This window comes from Chiloscyllium plagiosum, chromosome 6, assembly GCF_004010195.1.
Source record: "Chiloscyllium plagiosum isolate BGI_BamShark_2017 chromosome 6, ASM401019v2, whole genome shotgun sequence".
NCBI classification, from domain to species: domain Eukaryota; kingdom Metazoa; phylum Chordata; class Chondrichthyes; order Orectolobiformes; family Hemiscylliidae; genus Chiloscyllium; species Chiloscyllium plagiosum.
Window position 1 is genome coordinate 77,754,288 of NC_057715.1, and position 17,789 is coordinate 77,772,076.

General features: G+C 39.2%; 1 protein-coding gene across 2 annotated transcripts in view; it reads right to left on the minus strand.

Annotated features, from left to right (window-relative positions):
- Nucleotides 1–2,856: 2,856 nt before the first annotated feature.
- micu2 (mitochondrial calcium uptake 2) overlaps nucleotides 2,857–17,789 on the minus strand; it is a 452,381-nt gene continuing 437,448 nt past the window's right edge. For both annotated transcript variants that reach the window (XM_043691938.1, XM_043691937.1), the window contains 4 exons: nucleotides 13,199–13,367; nucleotides 10,746–10,854; nucleotides 6,346–6,503; nucleotides 2,857–4,025 (listed from right to left, as the gene is read on the minus strand). In XM_043691938.1, coding sequence (XP_043547873.1) covers nucleotides 3,921–4,025; nucleotides 6,346–6,503; nucleotides 10,746–10,854; nucleotides 13,199–13,367 — 541 coding nt within the window. In that variant the 3' untranslated portion in view covers nucleotides 2,857–3,920. The remainder of the gene's footprint in view (nucleotides 4,026–6,345; nucleotides 6,504–10,745; nucleotides 10,855–13,198; nucleotides 13,368–17,789) is intronic.

Consider the following 17,789-nt stretch of genomic DNA (forward strand, 5'->3'; position numbering starts at 1 on the left):
GTTGGGGGTGTCAACTTCCTATCTACCTCCTCCACAAGATTTTCCCAGCTCCTTGGTCATGCTTCTGGAATCTGAGGGGCTCACCTCCAAATGGAAATGATACTCGCTTCTATATCTGCTGCCAATCTTATACTCTAGAATGGAAAATTTGAGCCTTAATCATGGACTGTGTTAGACATAATATTTTCTATTTGCAGACATATTCCAACAGCCTTTAAATTTACTAGCTGCATTTATATTCATGGAAATGATTATGTCATCAACTCCTCTCCAATTCCCAGCTTTTATACCTTCAACATAGTATTTGCTCAGAAACATCTTGATTCTCTACGCCAACTGAGTCCCTCCTATAACATCCACCTTTGTGATTTCTGGGCTCTGAACTGTGCACATGGTATAAATCTCACCTCATTGTGCATTGACAAGTCTGACTATTTCAGATGAATGTATCTCCCTCCCACCAGCCAAATCTTCCCAGTATTATGGAGCCAGCTTGAGGGTAATGACAACCTGAAAACTCGCTTTACATCATGAACTAGCTCTTGAAAAGATCTTCTCTGGTATTTTCTGATGGTAGGTGTGAAGAATTCAAAGAAACTGTTGTTTCCAAATTGAGGTAATCCGGCAGTTTCTATCCCCTTCTCTTCCCAACTTATCTCAACTATCTTGCTTTTCTTTAATTAGATTAGATTACTTACAGTGTGGAAACAGGCCCTTCGGCCCAACAAGTCCACACCAACCCACCGAAGCGCAACCCACCCATACCCCTACATTTACCCCTATACCTAACACTACGGGCAATTTAGCATGGCCAATTCACCTGACCTGCACATCTTTGGACTGTGGGAGGAAACCGGAGCACCCGGAGGAAACCCACGCAGACACAGGGAGAACGTGCAAACTCCACACAGTCAGTCGCCTGAGGCGGGAATTGAACCCGGGTCTCTGGCGCTGCGAGGCAGCAGTGCTAACCACTGTGCCACCGTGCCGCCCACAATCCTGGCGGCACGGTGGTTCTGAGGTTCTCTTCAAATTTGCTTTTTCCACCATGCATATGTTTGGTTTTTCAAAGCAAGCAATTTCTTCTCATATCTATTGTTGCTGACATTCCAAATTTACTAATTATTCAGGAAAATTACCTCTCCCTACCTTCTCTCTAGCTCAGGGCTAGCCGTCCAACTTTGCACAGTGGTAGTAAAGTTTGCACTAATCCGAGGTACATATTTTAGAAAGTCTTTCAAATTCATTTTATTGCACCAAATTACTCATCTAAATTTGCATTTAAAAACTGACAAAATAATTTAAGAAAGTCAACATTAAAATAATAACCTTCAGGAAAAAAGTGATATTAAAGGAAAATACAGGATTGTTTATGGTGAAATGTATTTCTAAAATACATATTGCAAATATGGTTACAGTGTGAACTTGCATGGAATTTTGGCACATATCCTAAGATGTGCTGTTGGTAATTCTTTTCCCTCTTATAGATTTGTTATCTTCAACTATCAATACATTGTATCGTTCATTGTCTTTAAGAAGCAACACATAAGGAAAATATCATGACTTTGCACAATTTTGAGAACAAAATGTTAAAAATGCAAAATTAAAATTGGAACACTTGCCAAACAGGACGTTGTTGCTTTTCAGAAAGCATTCATTCTGAAAATTTTTTTATAAGCATCAACACAGAACATTTTATTTCAAGAAATCAATGAAATTCTAGCAATAAAACAGAATCAAATATTGAATTTGTACACATTATTTCATGATAACCAATAAAATCTAATTAAAACTCTTATTCTTTCGAACTAGATTAAATTGTATTAAATTATTATAAATTTAATGTGCACACATATAAAAATGTATAAGTATCAGGCAGTCCGAGGCTGCAATAGGTTCTGTTCTTGAGTCTGTTCACAAGTCAATTTGCTTGCAAATTGGAACACAATGCAAGACAACATAAAATAGCTGTTTGCGTTGATTGGAAATGTTCATATGTTGGATCTTTAAAATTACACTTCTGTATGGAATCGCATTCTTCAGTCAGATGTCTGGAAATTGGACACCTATATATATAAAATGGTACCATCAGTCGCTGATACAATTCATGGAGCCTTGCTTTTAATAAAATACCCATCAGTTACATTATTTATTAAAGGATTTCACCTCAATATTTTTTCTCACAAATTGTCCCACAGGAAGATCTACAATGTTAACAATTCCAATTAGAAGCAGTTGACCAACTGAACTATTTTGAGATTTATTGATTTGAATGTTGTACCAGGTTCTTCTTTAGCTCTTTAGTTTTGAATCACCTTCTTTACTCTTTACAACGAATGTAGTACAGAATTTACCATTGTAGGTTTCAATTCACTCAAACATTGACTAAATTCTCTATTGGATTATGAAAATAGTTTAGACTGAAGTAATTGCTTCTCAGATTCAAACATTTTGCAATGCTGCCATGGATAGAAAAATCAAAAAGAAAATGTACTCTGAATATCAGTAGAATTCCTGATACAGATAGCCAAGGGTATGTTTACAATGGATGCAGGCTAGTATTTTTAAAAACAGGCATAAGTTATGTTGTCTTTATAGGATCAGGATAATCTACTGTGAAGTAAATACAGTTTCAAACAAGCTGAATATTCTCATTTACTGATGTGCATCAGTGCTTCAATGGTTTAGTGATTTAAGCCTGGCAATTATCTATCATTTAGTTGCATACCTCAAGGATTACACCAAATACTTTAACAACAATTGGATTAAAGGAATGATTGTTGCTCCCTTGGTGTGCTAAGAAAATACTTGCACTGGTCACATGTGTTATGACTCATAAATTTAAACACAGATTTCACAAGCCAACTTTATTAGTGCAAAAGCAGCAGATTTAATAAAGATTCCAGATGTAGTAGATTCTGATGAAATCATTGTAGTTCTTACATATTCAAGTAAAATAATTAAACCAAAGGGCAGTTTTATCTAATTTCTAAAAAGTAATCACAGTTGTTGAAGAATAATTGTTTTGAGACATTAGGATAAATTACCTCCAGCGTTACAATGTAGGATAGAATTTTACATCTTAAATGTAATTTAAAAACAATTCTTATGTTTTTAAAGTCATATTTTGTCTTAGATTCTTAAAACAAACTTGTATACAAGAACATAAAGACATTCAATCAAGTCCCTGAATATTTCATGTCTTGCACTGAAGCAGCAGAGATTAAATGTTTTTAGGGCTAAAACTGTTTGTATAACATCACTTCTGGTGTTGCATAGATCCTGTTGATTTATTGGGGCAAGCAATACTTTAGACATTCCTTTGTGATCTTCTTCAATTATATCAATGAAGAATGCTACCCAGGTAGAAGCTCCTTCTCTTCTTGCCCCTGAGATCTATGTAGTGCATTCAAGGTCGAGTTAAGCAAACAGATTTCTTCCTTTGTACTTTTAAGAGCATCTGAGAGAAATAAACTGCCTGAGATATACAAAGAAGGTCAGTGATTTAACCACTTTAATTTTATTTAAAGTTCATTGCCTTCAAGAAAATAAATGCTGAATAAAAGTCCTTATCTGGAGGAACAAAAAGTCAAAAATACCACAGACATCTTTAATAGAATTATGTCACATTTAAGTGACAAAATTGACAGTGTTTTTCATTATTACAGTATTGTGCAGGCTTGTAAACAAATGTGAAAATACATTTTCATGAGACAATGTTTTATTTTTATGTAAGTACACTGTTTGTATATGTAAGCAACATCACACTTATTACATTTTATTAAACTCTGGATGCTTTCTAGTAATCCTAAATATGTTGAAGCTTGTTTTAAATCACCCATCACAAATTTCCTCAACAAACTGGCTCTCATGTATAGCCCTGGATTATTTTATGTAAAAAGACTTTATGGTCAGTAGGTTTAACAGGGGCTTCTTCCAGTCTGCTTCCAGGCTTCATGAACTCCAACAATAGTCTCCTTCTTCACACATTTAAAATAGCCCTTGAAACCATGTTTTATTGGCACCTGTTGAAACCAAAGTATAAGTCTCAGTTACTGTAAACAAACAGATTTTTCTTGTCATAACCTATTAGGGTCATTTTGTTCCAGTTTAAATTATTTTGGACACTTTTAGGTTAGTATTCAAGATTTTTATAAACCCAGGAATGTAGGTATTATCCAATAAGTATAAAACTATCAAATATTATTTGTCTTCCACCTTTTCACATATATCCAATATTCTGTAAATCTAAAATTTTCCATCTTCTATTGTCCATTGTGAAACTGCTACTGTGTTCCCAAATTTGGTATCATCCATGTTTTTTTTTAACATTTAATAACAAAAGAATACATGTTCAACCTCATTTATTAATGTTTTTCTGAATCCACCAGGTCTTTTTCCCTAACTGAAGTACATTGTTGTTGTTGTGTAGGTTATTCAGTCAGAAATTTAAATGTTGTGAAAGAGGACTAACAAGGGTAAACATTGTATCACAAATAGTCACTCTTAATCCAAGTTATGGGATCACTCCCAGGAATACCATTCAGTCCACCCAAATTCACTGTCTAATTTATTTAACAGCTTTCAAAGCTTTCATTTCTACTATTTTATTTGAAAGTCCATTCCTTGAATGGTAGAGGATGCTCTCCCTGGCTAATAACTTGAGTGAGTTACGCATTGAAGAGAACACTGGCTTCCTAAAGGCATTTAACTGCCATTAATATGCTGGATTCAGAACTCTTGCCCTTCTGGGTCAAGGAAACTCCCTCAGACAGCTGCCAGCTAGTCAGATGTCAGAAGCTCCAGCCCGATAAATGTCAGAAGCTCCAGCTCATTGGGACAGAGTTGTGTATTGCTGTATCTAGGATTTGGTCATGTGAGAAATGGAACCTGCCTGCTTCTCCCCACCCGGAGGTGAAAAGGCTGGTGTTTGGGAGGCCATGAGGAGATGGCAAACTGGTGTGGGGGTAGCCCTCCAATGGGTCCAGGAAAGAAATGCTGGGTTGAATGTTTGGTGTGCTGCTGCCAGTTAAAGTTCTACAGTAGTGGGTGAGGCCCTTAAGTGGGCATCCCCCACTTGATATCCTCAAATTGTCCCATTAATAGTTGGCTGGCCAAAGCCAGCTCCATTGCTGGGAAAATGCAGACAACGCATAGGTAGGAGGGTGATCAGTGTGCATGCACCTCCCAGATTTAATGAGTCTCACACCTTTAAACCAAGGGGAGGTGAGCATTAAATCCAGCCTCTTGTACATATCACTTATTGTGAGAAGAGTTTTGTGATAATATTAAATTTACTTTTTATTAATTTAAACTTGTGTCCCTTTCATTGATTCCCAACAATTAGTAATCTTCATAATTTAGCCTTCCCATTTCTTGCCTGACTATTTCACACTCTGCTGTAAGATTGCTGAAGGGCCCAAATATTTTGATCTGAGAATCAGGATCAGTCTTGTGCCATTTCTCTGCACTGTTTCTGTTATGTGAATATCTCCTTTATGTCTTGGTGACAAAACTGGATGTAAACAAAGGTGCACTATAAGTTTAATCAAGATTTCCTCTTGTTTTGGTTTTGCAGTTTACATTCTGTAGGCTCTGTGTTGTACACTCATCTATATTACATTTTATATGCTTTTGTTCTGTTTATATTCAGTTTGTTCAAAGCATCCTGCAAATTCTGAGATGCCACCTGCTTCTCTTGACACAGTATCAAATACAAACTGAACTAATTTGCATTGAATTTTTCAAACCAATCCATTGGGATGAATTAGAAACATTAGTACTCCTAAATTGCACTCTGGAGCATCCTACTCCAACATAACTGAAAGCACCCTATTGGTTTTGACTCTTCAATCAATTTTGTCTCTATTCTGTACTTATCCAGAATTGAGACATTGTACTGATCTGGAGTTCTTTTCTCTAGGAAAGAAATGACTGAACGTTGAACTAATAGTGGTCTTAAAGATTTTAACAGTGTAGTAGGGTAAACATGGAGAAAATGTAACACGATCCCATGTATTAGGGAGATGAAAACTTGGCAGGGGGTGGGGAGAGGTTATGAAGAGGAAGACAAATGCAATCAGGAGATATAAGATAAATCACTAATAAATCCAACAACTAATTCAGGAGAAACTTCACTGACTAGGGAATAGTTAAAATGTGGAACTTATCTCCACAAGGTTAAAGTTAAAAACATAAATGTGTTTAAGCGAAGATATATTAGGAAGGCTGGAGAAGTGCTGTACTGCTGCTATCGTTCAGATCAGATGTTAACCCAAGGTCAACCTATAATTATATTCACTGGTTTGGAAAATGCAGCAATTGTATTTGGAACTTGAATATCACCTTCAAGCCACGATGCAGTCTTGTCATAATCACTCCAAGGAACTCTTGTTTGCTCAGACACCCATCTCCATCCACATCAAAAATCCTGAAGACAGTATCAAGAACATTATCTGATAATTCTTGCCCTGTTGCAACTTTCACAGCTCTCTTGAATTGTCCTAAATTTAACATGGAAAGCACACATAATATTGAGACAAAGTTATTCCGATATCATTGAAAACATCAAGATATAAAAAAAACTTCTCCTTGAAGAAGTAATATATTGTTGCAAAAGCTATCATGGATTTATGTAGCATTTCTTATCTAGTTGAAACATGTTAAATAGATATAAAGGACAAAGTTTAATGTACTTAATAAATTTGGCGTGATGTAAACTTTTCAGCTTTGCTCATCCAGTTAAAGTTGGAGCCCATTCAAATTTAAATTTGGAACTATACTATACCTCCAGAAATGCAATGTCATTGTTGAAGGTATGGAGTGTTGGTATCTTACTATCTGGTATTTCTATTCATGTTTTAGTTATCTGCAATGGGATTGAGTATGTCAGTTTTGCTTTTCTTATCTGGTACAATACGAGTTGTCCTGGGAATTCCTTTTACCTTTTAAAAAATTCAAAAATAAATAGAAGCGGCAAAGAAATCATCAGAGAGACTTTGCATCCACCCGAGCTGCATTGCATAAATCCAGGTTGCAAAATCAGCTGGAGACATGAGGCTTGCTCAGAAAACGTGCCAATGCTAGTGCTTCACAAAGAAGGCTGTTCTACAGGCAAGACTTGGTCCATTGTATGCCATGCTGATTTATGCACAGAAAATTAATCACATGCACAGGAAACTTAACAAGCTCACATCTGTAAAGTCTGGGTGTCAAAGGCATAAGGATTATGCCTGAAAGCTCAATTTGTGATCCTAATGAGTATAATGGCACATTCTCCAAGACCAAGGCAGCTATAACCTGACTGGTAAGGAACTGAAATTATGTTCACTTGAAGGGAAGTGTGCTGCTTGCAAACATTTTTTTGCATACGTTTAAAGGAAAGCTAGGATGTAAGTAGCTGGTACGTCAGTGCTGGGAAAGAAAAATTGCCTTCAGTAATTCATTTTAAGAAGTGCAGACGATCAGGCTTGCCGGAATAGAGACATCATAAAGGCATTTTTACCAACAAGAATAAGAGGTGACAGGAAAAAATAAGTGAGGTGAACATAAGGTATAGCTCTGAATTCTCAGTAAGGAAACGTAACCGACATTCCTGTTTTGTGACTCTGGAAGTAGATGTGGTGCATTCAGAGGAAGTTACAAGGAATGTAGTCAGGAAGGTAGTCCATCACGCCATTCCAAAGCACCACAGGTCATTACGGCAATATGTCTGTCATGAGAGTGAAGTTGGAGGCCACAGCTCACCAATCAACAGAAGAATTGTAAATGGCTGAATTGCTCTTCAAAAGCAGTAAGTGAACTTCCATACATTTATCAATACCCAGAACTCTGGCGCCCACTAATGTTGGAAGGTACCACATGCAGACATGTTAGGAAAAATACAGGATGTTACTACTCACGTTATAAAATTTAAACAAAGACCTTTCCTGGTTTATGTATCACACTCCTGGTTTTAATTTCTGCATTTGGAAATAAATCCACAATGTCAAGCAAGCCTGGATTTGGCTGTAATGGATGTTTCAAAATCAGATTTGCATAAACAGGATTATAGCAACACTGAATAAAGAGCAATATATTTCCAGGTCAGCATGGTGAGTAGCTTGGAGGGGATCGTGCATATGGTGGTGTCCTCATCTTCTGTCCTTGTCATCCTAGATGGGAGTGGTCATGGATTTGGAAGGTGCTGACTAAGGATCATTGGTGAATTACTATAGGGCATCTTTTAGATGGTACACACTACTGCTGCTGAGTGTCGCTTGTAAAAGGAGTCAATATATGAAGATGTGATGCCTATCACATGTTTTGATTTGTCCTGGATGGTGTCAAGCTTCTTATGTGTTGGTGGAGCTGCACTCATCCGGGCAAGTGGGGAGCATTCCATCACACTCTGCCATGTGCCTTAGATTAGATTAGATTACTTAGTGTGAAAACAGGCCCTTCAGCCCAACAAGTCCACACCGACCCGCCGAAGCGGAACCCACCCAGACCCATTCCCCTACGTTTACCCCTTCACCTAACATTACAGGCAATTTAACTTGGCCAATTCACCTAACCTGCACATTTTTGGACTGTGGGAGGAAACCGGAGCACCCGGAGGGAACCCACGCAGACACGGGGAGAATGTGCAAACTCCACGCAGAGAGTCGTCTGAGGCGGGAATTGAACCTGGGTCTCTGGCGCTGTGAGGCAGCAGTGCTAACCACTATGCCACCATGTAGATGGTGAACACATTCTAGGGAGTCAGGAGGTGAGTTCTTCACTGAAGGATTCCTAGCCTCTGCGCTGCCCTTGTGGGCACAGCATTTATATGGCTAGTTCAGTCTCTGGTCAATCATTCACCCAGGTTGTTGATAGTGGGAGATTCAGCAACAATAATGTCTTGAATGACCAAGGGCAATGGATAGATTCTTTCTTGTTAGGGTGACCATTGTCCAGCATCACTGTAGTGTGAATGTTACCTGCCTCTTTTCAGCCCAAGGAGAGATTTTGGATACAGGCCTTGGTGCATTCTGACATAGACTACTTCGTTATCTACGGAATCGTGACCATTGTGCAAACATCAGTGAACATCCCCACTTCTGACCTTATGAGGGAAGGAAGGTCATTGATAAAGCAGCTGAAGTGGTTGGGTCTTGGAAATTAGGTAAAAGCAATGACTGCAGATGCTGGAAATGAGATTCTGGATTAGTGGTGCTGGAAAAGCACAGCAGTTCAGGCAGCATCCGAGGAGCAGTAAAATCGACGTTTCGGGCAAAAGCCCTTCATCAGGAATTCCTGATGAAGGGCTTTTGCCCGAAACGTCGATTTTACTGATCCTCGGATGCTGCCTGAACTGCTGTGCTTTTCCAGCACCTCTAATCCAGAATCTTGGAAATTACCCTGAGGGTCTCTTGCAGTGATGTCCTCCACAGTATCCACAAACCTTTACTTTCTTGGCTACTATGGTAGAATTGTCTGCTGACCAGTTTTGTCCAGGGCTACACAGGTAGAAGGACTCATGAGGAAATATACTGGAGGACATTCAAGACAGTAGGATGAAGAATGTAAATAGATTCAAAGAACCACAAAACTATTACAATGTAGCCCATTGTGCCAACACTAGCTTAATTATCTATTACCAATCTCCTGCCTTTTCCCCTTAACCCTGCACACCAAAACACAGCCAATGCCCTTTTGAATGCCTTAATTAACTGACCTCCACCATAGTTCCAGGCAATGTATTCCACACCCTAACAATTCACTGTGTGAGAAAGTTTTTTTTTCATATCATCCTTGTTCCATTTTCATATCACTTTAAATCTATGCCCTCTCATTCTTGTTTCTTTAATGAAAGAAACAGAAATGGAAACAGCATCTCCCTACCTACTCTATCCAGCCTACTCATAATTTTGAAAACCCTCTATCAAACCTCTTCCCAGGTTTCTCTCCAGGAGAACAGGCCAAACTTCTTCAATCTATCTTCTTTGCTAAAGTTTCTCCCACCTGGTACCATTCTAGTAAATCACTTCTGCTCTCTTTCCAATACATTTGCATTTTTTCTATAACTTGGCTCCCAAAACTGTATACAATACTCCGGTGGAGATCTAACAAATGTCATGTACGTGTTCAACATCACCTCCTTGTTCTTGCACTCCATACCCCTAAGAATAAAGCAGAGAAAACTGTTTGCCTTATTTACTGCTTTCCCCAACTGACCCGTCCCCTTCAATGATCTGTGCACATGTACACCCTGCTCCTGAACCCTTTAGAATTGGGTCTCAGAAATTACCCCAAGGAAAGCCTGCAGCGATGTCCTCCAAAGTATCCACAAACCTATACTTTCTTGGCCATTATGGTAGAATTAAACCCAATTTTGTGGTGTCTTTTAGTGTTTTTCTGATCAAAGTGCATCACCTCACATTTCTCTTGAACCTCATCTGCAACCTTTCTGCTTATTTCACCAACTTGTCAATATCCTCTTGAGTTTCACACTGTTCTCCTCATATTTCACAATTCTTTGAAGTTTCAAAGCTCTCCCTCTTCCATCAACTTTCCAGTTATACATTCATCTGCCTTTATCCTTTTATTTCTGCAGCAGGTAAAATTAGCATACATGATGAAAGCATAGATTTAGATCTTATGTGACATGAATAATCCAACTCCAATACATTCTATCATTTTTATGCTGTTTGATTAAAAAATACCTTCAAAGTCGAAATACCTTTCTGTTTTCAGAATAATATATAATGTTGCACTGTACATACCTATTCCAACAGGACGGTTAGCTGCAGTGAACATATTCATAGTGAAAGCAAAATCTTCAAGATGATTCATAAAATGGCAAAATGCCCTGAATTCTTGAAAGGAAATGCTCTGGAATATAAAGAAACACTAGTTAATATTTAAGAATAAGTTCCAAGTGAAAAGTATAGGAGCAAAGATAGCAGAACATAGTAATAAAGAAAGAGGACAGGAGAGATTGAAAAATAGTATAAGAGAGACAGATTGACATTCTTAGATTATGAGACTGGAAATCCACCGTGGCTGCGTTCTGGTCTAGGTTGAGTTACTTATGTTCAGTCATAGAGAAGTGGGAGACTTTGGTGCCAAAATTGGCTTTAATACCACTACGCTAGGCAGGGAAATAAAAATCTGCCATTACTCCTAATGCTCCCTAAGTGGCCCATGCTGGATGTGCAAGCGTGTAAATGTCGAGTGATGGGAAGACTGGGATCTCCTGCTGGGTTAACAAATACACAATGCCTGTTCAGCTATCGCAGATTTGGATCCACATCTCATTAACAACCCAATAATATCAGAAATGGAAACACAGAAGTCAAGGATAGAGGGGGAGGGGGAGAGGGAGGGAGAGAGAGAGAGAGAGAGAGAGAGAGAGAGAGAGAGAAGAATCAGAGAGGACCAGGTGAGGGTGAGACAGAATGAAAATTGGAAGTAAAACTAATTAATTTTTAAAATTCCAGATGAGAGTAGGAAGCTTGATGTTTAACTTGTCTATTGTGGGTGAAGGCCTTTTGTAGGATTGGAATAAGGAATATTCCACATACCCCACAAAGAAACAAGCGTAGCTGGGGGCTATGCAGTTACCCATAGCCACACCTTTGACTTAGAGAAAGTGAGATGAGTTAAAGGAGAAGTTATTCAAAGTGAAACTGAGCTTAGCCAGGAAGAGGATGGTGGTGGATGGAGATTGTGTAGAGTTCTCTTCAAGGAAGAAGCAGAGACCCTTCAAACCTCCTGATGAGTGATGGGTGTGTACAGGGATTGCACATCTATGGAGGAGAGGTGGTGGCCAGGGCCAGAAAACCGGAAATTATGGAACCGACCAAAAGTATCAGCAGACTTATGAATATAAGTGAGGAGAAACTGATCAAGTGGGGGGAAAGAAATCAATAGTGGTCCAGTTTATGCATTTTGGAAAGAAATACAATCAGGAATGTTGAGGTTGTACAGGATGATGGTGAGGCCACTTTTGGAGTACTGTGTACAGTTCTGGTTGCCCTGCGAAAGGAAAGATATTATTAAATTGGAGAGGGTTCAGAAAAGATTTACCAGTATGTTGCCAAGAATGGAGCATTTGAGTTATAAGGATAGGCTGGGACATTTTTCACCAGAGCGCATGAGGTTGAGGGGTAATCTTATAGAGGTTTATAAAATCATGAGGTGCATAAATAAGGTGAATAGCAAAGGTCTTGTCCCTAAAATGGTGAGCTCAAGACCAGGGGGCATATTGTTAAGGGGAGAGGAGGAAGATTTAAAAGGGACCTAAGAGGCAACGTTTTCACAGAGAGAGTGGCTTGTGTGTGGAATGAACTGCGAGAGGAAATGATAAGTGCAAGTACAGTTGCAACATTAAAAGACATTTGGATAGGTACATAAATAGGAAAGGCAAATGCAGGCAAGTGGGACTAGTTCAGTTTGGGAAACTTGGTTGGCATAGCCAAGTTGGACCAATGTGTCTGTGCTGTGTGGCTGTCAGGGAAAATGGCAAGAGGCAAAATCAAAATCTTTTGCTAGACTTTGCTTTAACCGTAAGAATTACAAAGTAAATATTTATGCCAATGTGAATATCTTCTCAATTCTTCAGGCCTTATTGTCTACCAGCATGAAACTCTTCTAGCAGCAGTCTTTTCATAAGTACCATGGAACAATAAGGAGCTGTAAAAATAGGATTGGAATTCAAGACAAGAGGAGGCAGAAAGCAGGAAACTATAGACCAGGCTATAAAACCAGGTTAATGTTAGAGGAACATAAGTTCGAATCTCACTGTGGCAGATGGTGAAACTTGAATTCAATTTGAAATCAGGAATAAAATGGTCCCCTAATGGTAGCCATAACCAGTTATTGTAAAAATCCATCTGGCTTGTTAATGTCCTTTAGGGAAGGAAATCCGCCATCCTTACGTGGTCTAGCCTACATACGACTCCAGACACTTACTAGGTAAGGATGGTGGATTTCCTTCCCTAAAGGTAATTGTAACTAATGTTACAAGCTCCTATTACAAAGAAGGCTATTTATATATTTTTTGGCATTGATTACATATTTGCTTGAGATATTAATTCAAATTGAAAGGAACGGTATATGTAAATACTGCCATTGAGACAAAATATGTCATCTATGTCAAAACGAAGACAGTTGTAAATGTTGAAATTTGAAATTCATATTGTAAAAGGAAACTTAATTTTAGGTAAATGCTAACCTCCCCTGGAGGTAATTTCCTCACATTCTTCCAGTAAATATTACGGTTTTGCTCTTCAGTGAAATGGAGCAGCCAAGCTGCAAACTCTTCTCTTCTCATGGTTTTCATGCCTCGAGAGAACTCTGTAAATTCAATCTCTTGCACTTCTGTTTGCAGATCTTCCATAAATCTAAAAAACGAACACACCAGAGATCAAAGTTTTTAAAATGTCAAAATCCAGCCCAAGAGTCTTTGAAGACAATTGTTACCTCATCAAAAGTTCTTTAAATTTTGACGTCAGCATGCATTTAACAGCTGAAATCTGAAAACCAAGGCATTTAAAAAAAATTCAATCACGGGATGCAGGTTTTTTTCTATTTAGTCATGGGATGTGGCACTGCAGGCTGGGCTAGCATTTATTACCCATTCCTAAATTGTCCATTCTCAAGAAGATGACTTCAATTACTGCAATTAACTTGCTACAGGTAAACCCACCTGATTTAGGTCATGTGACAATTACTGCTCCAACTCTTAAAGAGTCTGACATAAATGTAGTTAGGTGGTCCATGTGGGCTCATGGTTGTCCTTTGCAACAATAATGTAAGATGCTTGTTACATGTGTTCAGCGCTGACTACCTGCTGTTGCAGATGTCAACTGAAGCAGCTGAAAGGGTTCTGTTATGTGAAAATTTCATACCGAGGTGATCTCTCCGACTGCAGGGAAAGCTGGCGCTGTTTCAGATAGTAAAATGAAACATAGTGAAAATAAGTCTGTTTTGACATGTTTAGATGGATGTTTAGAAATGCCTGAAGTGTGGATTCAATGCCACAGAAATTCCTGTATTTATGTTTTTAGCTCTTCATGAACTGGACCTCTGAAGTATTTGCAAGATTTTCACAAAACGTGTGTCATCTATGTCAAAACAAACACAGTTGTAAAAGGTGAAATTTGAAATTCATTTTGTAAAAGGAAATTCTTCATTTAAATATCCTGATTAAGGAATGCTATAAACTGAGCTATGTTTAATTACAAAAGTCCGGAAAACATTCAATGATGGACAATAAAAGATCAAGCATGTAAATAGATAATAAAAATTAAATTTGGAAGGAATGGATACTAAAATACACAATGCATTATTAGAACTGTTTCAATGAACTGAGAGCTGAATGTACCATCATGTAATGTTGTCATAGAATGCTCAGAGATTGTATTTTGCTCTTAATCTCAGCATAAGCTGATTCTGTTCTATTCATCATTAGTTAACAAAACACCTCTAACAACTGACAGAATATGTTGTGTTAGTGCTGATGTTGGAGTGGGATGTTATAGTCCAACAGCTTTATTTGAAATCATAAGCTTTTGGAGCGCTTCAAAAACAGCAGCGCTTCAAAACCTTGCGATTTCAAATAAAAAAAATCACTGTTGGACTACAACCTGGTGTTCTGTGACTTCTGAAACTGACAGAATAGTCTGCCACCTAGCACAATAAATGCAAATTGGTATGAAGTGTATTTGAGTTGAATATCCCTTTATCAAGGCTATTACATAATGCCTGTTATATGAAAAAGGTCAATTTTGTAAGACCGCTGATTACCGAACAGCAAAAAGGTAACAGAGGAAATGAACAAAGGCATGATCGAAGATATATTTTAGGGAAGCTTTTGAAGAAGTAAACATAAGTAGTAAAGTGGATAGTTCAGGAAATAAATTGCAGAGTTTAAGAGCATGTTGCTTAAAAGCCTTGCTATCAATGGTGCCCAGAGGGATTAGAAGGATTTGGGAAGAGCTTGGTGGAAGCATCTTCTGTATACAAATCTAAATGACAAGGTTCGTAAATCGCTTAAATAGTCTTCTCTGGTTTCTGTTATCTTATGTCTTACAATGCCTTTTGCCTCATTTTTATTTACACTACTTAACACATCTTGGATATTGTTTTCATTTAGCAATTTGTATGATATTTTAGAATTTCTCACATTCCATCCTCTGTAAACTTGAGGTAAGTTAAAATTTTGTAGGTCAATGTCCTTACTTGGACCAAATCCCATTTAACTGTCACCCATACATGCTGACAAATACTAGTTTCTCATTAAACAATACTTTGAGTTTTAAACTTTTATTTCTTGTCTTCAAATCATTTCATGGCCTTGCTTTACCCTATCTCTCTTCAGCCTCACAACCCTCCAAGATCTCTTTATTTTTCTAATTTTGGCTTTTTGAGTGTGAGTGAGACCCCTTTCGAACAGGGCTGACCATGGGTTGCATCCTTGTTGTTCTAGCTTTCCGCTTCTCTGAAGCAACATTGCTTGTGACTGAAGAGACCAATGCTGGAATGACAGTCCAAGTCGCAGAGGTCACATCTGTATATGGTTGTTGATCTGCTGGAACTGTTGCACTCGTTCCTTCGTGCCCACTTGTCCGCTGCAGTGCTCATCGGCTTCTTTTCCCTGTTTTGAGGTGTTGGTTCAGGGTGCTTCTCCATCTAGTATGATCAGCTGCAAGCCTTTCCCAGGACTCTAACAATATCAAGCGCACTTTCATGTCCCTCATGCAAATGTCCTTGTAGTGCAGCTGGGGATGCCCAGTGGGTCTCTTCCCGGATGTGAGCTCTCCATTGAGGACATCCTTTGGGAGGCGGCCATCCTCCATGCAGTGAACATGGCCCAGCCAGCGCAGTCTCCACTGCCTGTGCAGAGTGTACATGCTGGGAAGGCCAGCGTGAGATAGGACCGCTGCACTGGACACACTGTCTTGCTCGGATATGTCCAGGATATGGTGGATACTCCTCAAGTGGAAGGCATTCAGTCTTCTCTCCTGTCTGGCATATGTAGTCCACGTTTCACTGCTGTACAGCAGTGTGCTAATGATGCAGGCTTTGTAGATTGACATTTTTATCTTCACTGTCAGCTTGGGATTTGTCCACACTCGAGTCATGAGGTGAGCAAGAGTTGAGGCTGCTTTCTCGATCCTCTTGTCGATCTCTGTGTCCAAGGAGAGGTTGTCAGTGATGGTAGAGTCAAAGTACATAAACTGATGGATGACGTTGAGTGCGTAGTCGTCGATGGTGATGACTGGTGGTGCCTCTGTGTCTTTTCCCAGGATGCTCGTCTTCTTCAGACTGATAGTCAGCCCGAAATCCTTGCAAGCGTGAGGGAGGTGGTCTAAATAACTAGAGTTCCTGCTGGGTGTGTGTTGCAACTGCAGCATCATCGGCAAACAGCACGTCCTTGATGAGTGCCGCACATACTATTGTCTTGGCTTGGAGGTGGGCCAGGTTGAACAGTCTGCCTTCTGATCGAGTGTGTAGATAAATCCCTTCCGTTGCGGCGCCAAAGGCATGTTTCAGGACCACAGTAAAAAAAAATCCCGAAGAGTTTGGGAGCGAGGATGCAGCCTTGTTTGATGCTGCTGTGGATGTCGAAGGGCTTAGAAGAGCTGCCGCTGAACTGCACTGTTCTCTTCATGTTATTGTGAAAAGGTTCTATCATGCTCAGCAGTTTCAGTTGGCTGCTGAACTTCAGCAGAACCTTGAACAGGCCGTTTCTGCTGACCAGGTCGAATGCCTAGGTGAGGTTGAAGAAATTAGATAACGAGAATCCAGAGACAGTATATTCCTGTTAAGGTGAAAGGAAAGACTGGTAGGTATAGGGAATGCTGGATGACTAAAAAAGTTGAGGGTTTGGTTAAGAAAAAGAAGGAAGCATATGTCAGGTATAGACAGGATAGACAGATGACTCCTTAGAAGAGTACAAAGGAAGTAGAACCATACTTAAGAGGAAAATCAGGAGGGCAAAAAGGGGACATGAGATAGCTTTGGCAAATAGAATTAAGGAGAACCCAAAAGGTTTTTACAAATACATAAAGGACAAAAGGGTAACTAGGGAGAGAATAGGGCCCCTAAAAGACCAAGGCGGCCTTTGTGTGGAGCCACTGGAGATAGGGCAGATACTAAACTAGTATTTTGCATCAGTATTTACTGTGGAAAAGAACATGGAAGATATAGAATGTAGGGAAAAAGATGGTGACATATTGAAAAATGTCCATATTACAGAGGAGGAAATGCTGCATGTCTTGAAACACACCCCGAGGGACAGGATGTACATGTATTTGGAAAGGCAAGGACTGATTAGGGATAGTCAACATGGCTTTGTGTTTGGGAAATCATGTCTCACAAACTTGATTGAGTTTTTTGAAGAAGTAACAAAGGTGATTGATGAGGACAGAGCAGTAGATGCGATCTATATGGATTTCAGTAAGGCATTTGACAAGGTTCCCCATGGAAGGCTGGTTAGCAAGATTAGATCTCACAGAATACAGGGAGAACTAGCCATGTGGATACAGAACTGTCTCAAAGGTAGAAGACAGAGGGCAGTGGTGGAGGGTTGTTTTCTCAGACTGGAGGCCTGTGACCAGTGGAGTGCCACAAGGATCGGTGCTGGGTCCTCTACTTTTTGTCATTTATATAAATGATTTGGATGCGAGCATAAGAGGTATGGTCAGCATGGACGGGTTGGACTAAAGGGTCTGTTTCCTTGCTGTATATCTCTATGACTCTATATGATGACATACGGGGGCATTTTCTGTTCTCTATACTTCTGCAGTTGGCAAAGGGAG